This window comes from Tympanuchus pallidicinctus, unplaced genomic scaffold (genome assembly GCF_026119805.1).
Source record: "Tympanuchus pallidicinctus isolate F22 unplaced genomic scaffold, pur_lepc_1.0 scaffold13, whole genome shotgun sequence".
Taxonomy (NCBI): Eukaryota; Metazoa; Chordata; class Aves; order Galliformes; family Phasianidae; genus Tympanuchus; species Tympanuchus pallidicinctus.
In genome coordinates, this window is record NW_026294648.1 from 3,494,579 (window position 1) to 3,506,914 (window position 12,336).

Here is a 12,336-nt window from a genome sequence, read left to right on the forward strand (position 1 = left end):
TTCCATCACATTATAGCATTACAGGCTGTCATCCAAATGTGCCTGAAGTTAAGGGCAGACTTAAGGCCTCATTTTAGTCAACTTGGTGGCATCTGACAGGCTAGGTTTTTGGTCTCCTGACAGCAGTTGGATGCAGAACTGTAGTGAGTAAATGATGTTTTCTGAGTTTGCTGCTGTCTCTTGGAGCATGTCCTTGCTGGAGAATTCAGAGCACTCAGGAAATAGGCACTGGGCAGGAATATCACTGGAGTTCAGCTCCGAGTTTTGAGTCCCACTGTGTTTGTGACAGTATTGTGCTTGATTTGTAATTTCAGGCTTTCAGGTCTCTGCTGGAGAGAGACAAAGCCCTTGACTCAGTGTAGAACTTGGCAAATGAGATCACTCTGTACTTAAGCCATTTAATTATTTGCATTCAGATCCTGAAACTTGGAAGTTAATTATTTTTTATGTTTGTGTAGCTTCATGGTTCCACTGCTTCTGTGTAAAAACTGTTTTCTTTTTGGGAGGTCTCTCCTCCATAATCCTTAGGCCCATGTCTCCAAGATCTCAGCATCCTCTGGTGACGGGTGCCCTCACCACTGTCTCTGTCATCTTTCTACAGCATAAGTATCAAGAGGGGTTTTTTTCTGGTAGTAAGTGCAGAGATAATACCCTGCAGCCTATGCCTACTGGACAACACAATGCTCTTCACCTTTTGTCACTTCTCAGATTATATTATTGCTTTATTTTGTCTTCTGTGCTAGTTCTTCTGCGTTCTCTGCACAGTTGTTTACCTGTTATATTTTCCCCAGGTAGAATGCTCTGGTTTTTAAGTGCCTTCATCTCATCTGTTTTGTTACCCATTTGCATCCAGAAGACTATAGCAGCTCAAATATTGTTATTCACTTGAAAATGTTTAAAGAATGGCAAAGCCAAAACCAGACACAGTTGTTTCAATAAGCTTCAGATCATAATATTGTGTTGAGATGTACCTGTATGTCATATGCTAGGAGACCTGTCAACATCATTGTGAAAGTCATATGTAAAAGTCCTCTTAGAGAAGTGACAGCATTGCTTATGGTACTTTACGTCTGCCCTTGGTTACTGTACTCTTTGCTCCCTTGCTACATTACTCTCATTTTACACTGGCACAGCTGTATTCAAAATCACTGAGTTGCACTGACCTAAAACCTGAGTAAAATTTGAGATGAATTAGATGCAAGAATGTTATAGAAGAGCAGATCAAGGTGAAAAGCATTCTGAAAGAAGCACTTAAAAAAAATAAATAAGGCTTTTACTTGCCTTTGGCAGATCTGAATTCCTGCATGTTTACCTATATCCCATCCTGAACAAATGCAGACCAGATGGTTCCTGTAAATTCTCTTTTAGTGCCAAGCAAGTTCACTTGCACACGTCCAAGCCGACGTGCCTGTTTATATAGATTTCTGTGTTTATGGGTGACAGGTTGCAGTAATATAATGTGTGTGCAGGGGAGACTAGAAGTTTACTGAATCCAAATAGAAGCAATAACTAACATTACAATGTGTTTGCTGCTTGGTCTAGAAGATTGTCTGCTAGCAGAACAGCAGAGTGTAGCACTTCACATGTTGGTTACCAGACAGAAACCGGTCAAAAGCAGTAGTCAAAAACAAATGGAATGTGGTTATTCAACTTTTGTTTAATAATTTGAGCATACGTGGTTTGGACTGAGAGAGCATTCCAGTGTAACGCTCAGTTGCCGCATCTCTTTCTGGTGGTTAATTTAGCAGTTCATTCATTGCTTCTTCCCCTACTGTAATATCATTGAGCAGATGCAGGCTGTGCAAAGGGTGCTTACCAAACTAACATGCTTGCACTTTGAACGATAGGGCAGGATTTGAGTTGGGTAGCTGGTTTTTAATCACACGTGTTGTGCGGACCCATTTGCTTTATATTAGTGCTAGGCTCAGCTCCAAACACACAGAGTATCTGTGTGTAGCTCAACTTACAGACCTCTGCTACTCTTGAAAAGTAAGTTGGCATCATAGAACTTGTGTTTGGCTTGAGGAAACACTTACCTTGATGGCCTCCTTCCTGGCCTGGTCAAATGTAAGCCCACAATTAAATCCCTGAATTTTGCTCGTAAGCCAGAATCTCAGTTCTTTGGGTCGTGTCACAGATTCAAAATACAAGTGTTTGGATCCAAGCTGATGTTCAGGATATTCACCAGGCAAAACCATGTTGCCTTCCAGGAAAATATACTCCTTAAAGATCTAATGTGCTCATCAAGGAAAAAAGAAAGAGGGACTGCAAGTAAATAATCTTCCATTTCTAAATGGAGGTTAAGATCCAAGATCTTACCAGGAACATCCAGAAAAGGAGTTCATTACATCACTGGTAATCTTTTCTTAGTACTTTGGTGCCATCTGTGAGGGCTCTCGTGTGATTTTACAGATGTTCCATTGTGGTCATTTACTCATGGCATATTAACGACTGCTGTTGTCTAAATAAGTTCAGTGATGAATTATGTGGAATTTCATCTGTCTGAGCAGACTGTGTAGATGAATTTTGCTTATGGGGTGTGGGAGATGTTTTGTGAGCTTCATAAACAGATGAAAAAGAGTTAAATGTCCTTTTCACCTTTGCTGGTAGGGTCAGACATTCTTGTATCAAAATAACTATCTGAAAGACAAAGACAGAAGCATTTCTTCCTGTGAAGATGCTGAGCTTATGTATGTCTGAGTCTGGCTGCAGTGAGGGCTGCCCAGAATGTAATTCTGTCTGGCTTGTTTAAAGCACAGATACAGCATTGCAACAAATTATATTTTCCATGCTCTGAGGAAAAATTGTATTGAATATTTTCTCTTTTTGCAAGCTTCAGTCAGCAAAAATCAAAGTACTTGCTTCAGCTCACTAAGTAGTAAGCTGGGCACTTGTTTTATTTGAGTTTTATTGCTGTAGTTTCTTCCAGCCCAGTCATTTTGCTGACAGTTTAGGTGAGGGTTAGCTTTTTTAATTCATTAATAATTCAAGAATAAGTTGGTCTACGTTGCACTTGAATATTAAGTCCAGAGTTGGTGCTTTTAGTAGGTACGGATCAGACTGACTTGTGTGGTTGCATTCAGCAGTCACAGGTGAAGCTCCCCCGCAGGACATGGTTAGAATCTCCCAAAGCATAACATGACTGTTGTATGACCTGCCAAGTATGGACCTTGTCGTCGTGTGGCCAGAGATACCTGTATGTCAGTAATGCCAATGTGTTGGTGTCATAGCAAAGGGACATGGTGTCATCAAAAAGGCTGGCGTCGAATCATAGGATCGTTAGAGTTGGAAGGGACCCTTAGAGGTCATCAAGTGCAACTTCCCTGCCCTGACCAGGGACAGCTTCAGGTGCTCAGAGCCTGATCAAGCCTCACTTGAATGTCTCCAGGGACAAGACACCCACCATCTCTTTGGGTGGCCTGTTCCAATGCCTCACCACCTTCACTGTAAAAGTCTTTTTCCTTCTATCCAACCTAAATCTACCTTCTTTAAGCTTGAAGCCACTTCCCCTTGTTCTGTCACCACAGACCCTGCTTAAGAGACTGTCCCCTTCATCAAGAGGATGCAATTCCAGCAGCAGCACTTCCAGAGAAATGTGTTCTTCATCCTGCTTCCTTCATAGCTACAGTCTGACTAAGGAAAAAAGTAGAAAATCAGGTTTGGGGCTGACTGAGGTTTTCCTGTTGTACGTGTTTATATCAATAGCTATAGAATGAGCAACCGCTGAATTTCAGTCATGGTGTTGTTGTGAGCCTGCTTAGAGATGGCCTTGTTGCTGTCATCTCAGAGAAGAAAGTCATTTTTTCTTGCCTTATAAGTATTTTTTTGGCTTTAACATTTGAAACAGCATAGACCAGCAACAATATTAATGAAAACACTTTCTGCATTGCATCTTTGCATATCTGTTATGGATTGCCAGTCCTTTAGCCTTTCCGGGTAGCAATGATGCAGACCACAGAAAGCTACAAAGCAGAGATAGCTGGGTGTCTGGCTGGCTTCCTGCAGGGCGGCTGGGCTGAGAGGCACTCCTGAGAGATCCGCACCACTGGGGGTGTTGGAATGAGCATGCTTTGTACAGCATCCCTGCAGTGCACTGGCTGGAGGGCAGGAGATGGGAAGGCTCAGCATGCAGGTCTGGTCACTGATGTGCACAAAGCAGGGAGCACCGTTTGTTCATTCATTACTCAGACGTAGCCCTGAAGAGCCACAGCTTGCATTGCTTTGTTAAGGAGCAAGAAGAGTTCATATTTGAAGATAAAATGGTCCTTTTGTTTACACAGTCTCACTGCTTATATAACAGCACTTTTAATGGTAAAGTACAGCTGGAGCCTGGACATGTCGTCTATAGAAATAACACATAATGGGGAGCAATGTAAAATGCAGTAAATGGTGCTGAAGGCAATCAGCATAGTAGGCACCAGACGTCGGGAAACACATGCTTGTGAAGGAGCACCTGCACTGCCTTTCTGCAAGCAGCAGTGCTGAGTGGGGTTTCTGAAAAGCAAGGGAATGGGCTTGTAAAGGGCCCCAGGGAGTTGTCACAGGAGGGGCAAGTGGCACTTGCCATGGTGGGGAAGGCATCCCCAGCAGCTGGCTGACACGGCACAGATGGTGGCCATAGGTGTGTTAAATGGGGAAGTTCTGCAACTTGTTTGTTTGTTTGTTTTGCATTGGAAGTGTTGTGATTGTATTGTTGTACTTTCACAAAGAGGAGAAAGGCCACTGACTAACCTTGTTTTTCTCGAAATGGTAACAACTAATACACATATGTGCAAAAACACCACCTCGCACACATGAACACAAGCATGCAGTGGGACAAAACCAGACAAATTGCCAAGCTTTCTTCTGAGATATTCCAGGTTGATGAAGTGAGCTCTGATTCAAAAATGAAACAAGGGTACATGGCAGTCAGTCGATGGCAGCTGCACTCCAGCACGTTCGTTTCCATTTATTTCGTTGAGACGGTTTGTAAGCTTTGCATGTTATAAACCAAAAAGAGATATTGTTTTTTTAAAGTGTCAAGTTTTTTTACAATCTGTTAAACCATTTTTTTCAATTCTGAGTGAAAAAAAATACTTATGATCTGTGTTCTGCTGCTTAAAGAAACTTCAAGATTCATACTTGCATGTCATATGAATGATGAAACAAAGTTATAAATATTCATTGCTTTCTAGAATCGCTTTTTTAAAAAGCATATCTTTATACTCAAAGTGTTTGTAAGTCCCCATTAGTGCTTTTTGTGCTCTCTCATCAGAATTCCTAATTTATAGCCAAGCAAGTATCTCAGGCCTAGATCTTCCTCCTACATGTAATGGAATCATAATGCTGTCGCAGATATCACAGCCATGTTTGTAAAATATGATGTTAAGGAAGACCGAGTTCGTTGTACTATACATATGTAAATGCCTCTGTTTCAATAGTCTCAGGGGAAAGCAGATGCCAGAAAGAATTCCCAACCAGTGTACATATTAATTGTCACCACCTATCGTGGTGAAAAAGCACATTCATATGAGGAAAAGCGTGAAGAATCGGGAAGGTTTCCTTGGGAGAGTAAGGGCATCTGCGTGAGACTTAAGGAAGTCACATGGTGAATTGTAATAATCTAACTGCAGTCTAGAAAATCACCCTTTCCTTCTTTGTATCTGTATTGCTGCTATGGTGCAACTCCTGCCTTCAGACGGCCGCTGTGGATTTACAGCAGGCTGCAGAAAATCAGACTCTGGCACAAGTTGTTTGTTATCAGCATAGCCCTGCAATGACAGATAGCTAGTGGTACAGCATGAAACAGTGAATATTTTGCTTCTCTGTAACTCAAAGTCTTTTCAGCTCCAGGAGCACAGGGGGTGGGTTATCACAGAGCATGGTGAACTGATCTGTTGAACATGTATGCTTATGTAGGTGTTTGTGGGTGCGAAGACATCCTGAGCTTCTCAAGCCTGGATGTGGATAAGAAATCCACAGCATGACCAAATGATTAGACAGAAGGTTCTGCCTATAAATTATCTGGGCAGAAGTGTAGCTCATGTGGATGTTTCTATATCCAGAATCCACACTGGAGACAACTGTGTGGGTTTGAAGGAGATGAACTCTATATTTGATTGGCATCTACCCAGTTTGGAAAGAACAATGCAAAAAATTGAATTTCCTGAATCAAAACAGGCAATTCACCAAATTCTCAGCTACATACAGAAATAAAGGGATGCAAATCTATGTCCAGTGCCTCCCCTGCATGGCATGACTTGAAGGAAGTTGCCGTATGCAGTTGCACCATCTCTCACTTGGGGATTTGAGTTCTTCCTGCAGCCCAGGCACAGCTGTTCCCAAGAAATGAAATGTTGTTTGCTTGTATAACTTCCCACAGTGCAGCCTTTGGTTGGTCCATGCTGATTCTCTCTGCTGTTTCAGCTGCTGAATAAGTTGGTATTACCTCAACAGAAGCATTGAAAGTGGAGTTAATGCTGCTACGCTCCGTATTTAAAAAACATTTTTTGAAGTCCGAGTGAATGTCAGTAAAATATTCTCTCATGGTTCAGGGCTCCAATAGCTGGTACAATGCCTTAATTGGCATTCTTGTGCAGTGCTTGGACCTTTGCCAGTTAATGACCCATTGCTGCAGTCTGCACAGGCAAATTACCCCTTCTGTCCGGCTCTTCAAACTGATGGACTTTTGCCCAAGTAATGGCTGCAGGCTCCTATTCTCAGCTGGCATCAACCCCAGTGCGACTATAAACATCCCTGAGAGGGTCATAATATGATATATTGGACAGATTCTGATGCGCCTCACAGTCGTATACCACCAAACAGTTCTGCTGAAGTCAGTGACTTTGGCAGTAGCATAGCAGAAATAAGAAACTGGTCCTTACGCTGTAGCTCTCTCAAGTAGTGAAACAATTCCAGGTTATTAGCTGGTCTGTGTCCCTTTGGATGATGTATTTTTTGCAAACACTTTATTAAACATCCAAAATAGTTTTTACTTTTGTTCTGATTTTAAATGGCTGCATTATCTCTCCTGCTACAGGATTTTCCATTCTCCAGGCAATTATGGAAGCAGCAGTTCAAAACAACTGGCAAGTGACAGCCAGATCTGTAGGAAGCATAAAGGATGTTCAAGAATTCAGAAGAATTATAGAGGAAATGGACAGGCGACAAGAAAAAAGATACTTAATTGACTGTGAAGTAGACAGAATAAACACCATTTTGGAACAGGTATGTTTTTGAAACTTTCTGGAACTGTGGTTTCTCAGTGGTACGTTTTGTTAATGTTTCCATAACTGTCCATTCCTAGAAATTAATTAAATTTAATTAAATTAAATAATTAAAGGTTTGAGTCCCAGTGACCAGCCAGTTACCTAGTAAAGTTAAAATTCCTCACTGATGTCCACAGTTGGTGGCGGTACTTACATGTAACTTACCAGGAAATGTCTCTGTGATATTTTTTCCAAATGTTAATAATGTATTATTTTAAGTAGGTTAAGATTCTGAAGCCTCATCCACCAGAGCAGCATTACTACTGCCAGGGTTTCTTGCAGGGAGTGCCAGGCAGGTGTAGTTTGTTAAATGGAACCTGGGACAGGAAATAAAAGGCCAGTTAAACAATTCTCAAATGCAAATATTGCTGATGAAAAATTCAACTGGTCCAAACGGTGCAAAAAGTTTAAACTGTTCCTTAATGCTTTTGGGGACATTAATCCCTTCCCTCTGCACGGCTGGAGCTGTTGACAAGCCTAAATTGGAGGTGATAGAATTCACCTTTTCTGATGAGGGCCCAGTTTTGAGTCACTAGTTTGCTGTTGCCCAGCCTTCTTCACCCACAGCCGTGCCAGGTTGCAATCCAAAATACCTGCATCCCTCTCTGCACAGCATGCTTGAAGAGGTGTTGGACAGATAGACATCATGGGAAGCAAAAACAGAGAGGGTGCCTCTGCCTGGGCTTGCCACCTAGCCAGGGTTGGTGCAGGACCTAATCTATGTGGCTATCTATCACTGACATGTGGAAATTCATTTGTATTAAGACTGAAAAACCCTCTGATTACGACCAACTCATAAATTTAACTGGGATTTACGATACAGAATAGATCAAAAGTATCATTTAAATTTCATGAAGCATTAGCATTCTTTTAGAAATGTTGTCTTGTATACTAGTAGCAAGTTGACCTCACTGCTATAAACAGATCCTGGAAATGCAAAAGATACATTCACCGAGTTTCTTCCAATATATTCCATTTTGGTCCAGCCCTGAGGTATGGTGGAGGGCTGGTGTGTGGGGATGAATCACTGCCACAGATCCCAGAGATGCTGGTGATAGACAGCAACAGGCAGAGAAGGGAGCTTTGTCTCAAGAGGATAGCACAAGGCCATGCTGACCCGAAACTCTACTGCTAAATGATTGTGATACTAACATGTAGCATTGCATTCTACACTGTAATTTTCAGTCAATATGGTGACTATTCTCTTTGGGGAAGTTCATGAACTGTAAGAAACTTAACTTTTACTTTCTTCCTTTTGCTTATATTCTTGCAAAAGACTACAGCCCAATCTTTTTTCAGTGATGCAAGAGAACACCCAAACCGAGATTAATAACACTGGGCCCACTCTCAGCTGGAGAATGGGCACTTTGTTTGATCTTTCTAAGTCCATTTACATTTTATTCACTCTTCTTATTATAATGTGCAAGTGAGAGAAAAATAGTCAAACCATTTCAAAGCCAAGCACCAAGCAAATAATCTAGCAGAACAATTGGCAAACGTTTTTTCTGCAGCCATTTGAAGCTGAAAGACAAAGTTATAATTTTACTGAGTGTTTGATTCCACTTTTCATTCATGTTATTAGCATCTGTGTAACTAAAGATTTGGTGCTGGGGCTGCCAGGTATCCCTGAACTCTACAATAGTTTGCTCACACTTTGGTATAGTTATAGCCCTTTCTCTTGCCTTCAGTTTGCACATAGCCCGTCCCTGTATGGTTAAATGAGGCTTTTCTCTGTTGTTATGCTCACTGTCCGTCTTTTGAACTTACTTTTCATGAAATCTTTATCCAAAATAATCTGAAGTATTTCTAAAAGATCTAAACATCTCCTTCCGGTTGGACTTTGTAACTCAATCAGCTTTAGCCAAGCAGTTGAATGCAGTCCATTGCTTTGCAATCAAACCTGTCAGACATTTTCACATGCAAGTGTTATGTCACGTGTGTTGTCCCATGGATGTAATATAATTATTTTCCCTTAGTTTTACTTAAGGTACTCATGAGCAAAATTGTTTGAATTTGCAGTATCAGAAATGGATTTACAATTTTTTGTTTAGGAAACAAAAACCTGTAAGGCAAACCAAATGTAGCTTCTGAGACAAATACTTTGATACTAATCCTGTCTCATTAGAAGTCCAACAAGTGGATTCCAGTTGTGCAACACTTTCATAGGCATATTATCCCATTTATTTCAGCAGGACCATTCACTTGACAAAAAAAATTGTCCAAGCATATCCCTAGCTGGTGCCTCATGTGTTAAAAATACCTTCTGGCAACATTTTCCAGAGTTTTATGTTTGTTTTTTAATCTGGAATTCAAGAGGAATGATTAAGTTTCTGCAGGGAAAGTCAGTAATGCAGGTCCCCAGATTGTCAGCTGAATAACTATTGGTTTTAGGCATTTCGTTCCATCTCATCTCCTTTCCTTGTTATCTTCTCATAAGGTAGCTAAAAAATTTCACAAATACGTGCAGTATTAAACCCAGCCTTCCAGTTTGCTCAAGGGAATGGTGAGTTGTCTTCGTTATAGCCAGCTGTGTTTGCTGATAGCATACCACTGAGGGGAAAGATAGCTCTGGATTTGAATATTTCAAATCTGTGTTTGATTGCAGTTTAGAAAGTCAGATTAGTGCTATGCATGGAATCTATAGGGGCTGCTCAGTTACAAGGCAGTAACATCTCCATGCTGACTACATCACTGCAGGTATACCCAGCAAGAGAAAAGGGGAAACCATCAGGGCTCCCTGCCTGTGGTGGCACAGATCTGAAGGACAAACTTCCCACAGCCGTTGCCATAGGCTGCCTCAGCACCATTATCCTTTCCATCCTTCTTTCTCAGGGCCCATCCTCAAGGCTCCTCCCAGGAGCAGTGCCTGCCCCCAGGGAAGGTGACTGTCTGCAGACACCCTGGAGGTGTGGCGACTGCCATTTCATTCTGCAAGGACAGCACTTGTTAGGGAACCTAGATTTGAGAAATGGAAATAGGTCTTATTCAAGAACACAGATCATAGCAGAAATAAATGGATCATAAACCACTGAACAATCTATGCACGTTCTGAGTTTGCTATCAGACTTTTAGGCACATTACCAGACTGGTCAGCAACTTGTCAGGTCTCTGCTCCAGAAATCACATATTGTGGCTTTGTGTTAGTGCTCAGATTAAAGAAGAGTGACCTCTTCTCAAGAGTCAAGCTGGTCAGTGAGTGCAGTTCTCTTCCTTTGATGTTTTTTTTCAACCAGTTCAAACAAGGATGCACCTCTCTTGCAAAGGTGTAGGCTTACCTAAATCCAAATACCTACCTAAGGATTTTCTTCAGAGACTTTAGGTCCTACTGGAATATTTTGTACCTACCTCCAGTGGCATGCAGATATGTGAGACAGTGACCTTCATATTCCACATGCCTTTAATGTCTGGCACATCTGTATGTCCAACTGTTTCCAAGTTCTGATGCCTGTCAGAACCTATGAGGTATTTCTATCCTCAGGGCTGGCTGGTACCCATGAAAGGTTTTCGCCTGGTGGGTGAATGTAAAGGGAGAGAAGGAGGACACCATAGTTTGCACTCTTTCTGGATAACCTGTTTTGTCTGAGGTTTCCCTGTGTAGCACATCTGATTTCATTCAGCATCCCAGAGAATCCTTTTGTGGCTCCATATTGTACATAAAGGTGGATACCGTGCCCAGATCACCTCTAGTTATATCTTCTTACCTGTGGACTAAAAGGAAGCACAGAAATCAATAGTCATTCTCCTGGTTACCGTCTGTTTCTTCATTTGCCCTATAGTTCTGTAACCATGTGGATCCATATCACTTCTTGCACAACAAAGCTATATCCAATTTAATCATCTAGTGGCCACTCAAGCATACGGATGGCAACACTTACGTCATGCAAAATTCATAAGCTCCCCACACTTCTTTTCCCTTGGTGCTAAAATATTACTGTATTCCTTCACGGACAGATATAATATTTTGTTCTCATAAACTGAACATTTTCTTCTGAGAACTAACAGTAAGCTTTAGCCCATTCGACCGTGTATTTAGAGGCATGTTTTCGAGTTAAAAAATGTGTTTTTTCTTATTCCCAAGATAACAGACTGTATTTCAGACTAGAGTGGCTTTGTGTCCATTTAGAAGTAAAGCTCCCGAGGGAAAATAAGGAGGAAGAAACTCCATTTGGGATCAAAATGGTGAAACTTTACAAAAGACCCAATTATTCCAGAGACCGTGTGCTTTTATCAAAAGGGTACTATCTCCAAACACAGCCATATAGGTTAGGTTCCAAGGTAATCTCTTTTCTGAGTGGAGGCATCTCACAAAGCAGAAGTAATATTATAGCAGAGAATGCAGTCCCCAAAATTTTACGATGATAATGAAACTGTCAAAGATGACTTGAAGTAAAGCATCCATGGGATTAAGAAGGGTAATCTGATTGACTGAACTCTGTCCCATCCTGGCACTGACTGTGACTTGACATTTGAGTGTGAACGTTTGAGATTAAGAAGACTATCTCCAAGTTTTTCTCCCTCTGCATAGCTGCTCAGATCACTAAGGACTGGGCTTGCTGCAAAACAGCTTTGCCATTTATCAGAAAAATAAATGCAAAAACACAGCATTAGGTTGCACCAGTAGTCATCAAAAATAGCAACAATAACTGCCTATAAACACAATGGGACACTTGAAGGAGAGAGCATCCAGTGTGTATGGCGTTGTGTAACATCATTCAGAAAGTGGTACAGTTCATTTTTATATTTCCAGTGAACTAGAAACTTAATATTTAGGGCATTCCTTCATTAGATGCCCATGAGTATTGTTGAAACTGGGATCTAAGGCAGAGTGACAGGTCACTTCTTTCCCCTCACATCCAGAGAGTTTCAGGTTTGTTTGGGCTTGTGGGAAGCAAAAGGGAACTACTTGAGTCAGTTACCCTCAGGACTGTAGCTAGCAAAAGGTAAGTAAAAAAATGGGCATATGTCAGAACTGACAGCTGTATCTGCCTAAAGGGCCTACTGCTCTCTGCTGTAAAACTAATAAAGAGCTGGAGATGGATTGCTGAAGCAGAGAGAAGCAACATCTCGGGTTAATCTGCCCCACATGTGG

At 41.4% G+C, this 12,336-nt stretch overlaps 1 protein-coding gene across 10 annotated transcripts in view; it reads left to right on the forward strand.

Moving 5' to 3' along the window:
• GRIA3 (glutamate ionotropic receptor AMPA type subunit 3) overlaps positions 1-12,336 on the forward strand; it is a 144,175-nt gene that overhangs the window by 62,407 nt on the left and 69,432 nt on the right. For all 10 annotated transcript variants that reach the window (XR_008204141.1, XM_052673028.1, XM_052673027.1 and 7 more), the window contains one exon: positions 7,019-7,206. Coding sequence is in view for 9 of the 10 variants with exons in the window: in XM_052673028.1 (XP_052528988.1) it covers positions 7,019-7,206 (188 nt within the window). In the remaining variant the exon portion in view is untranslated. The remainder of the gene's footprint in view (positions 1-7,018; positions 7,207-12,336) is intronic.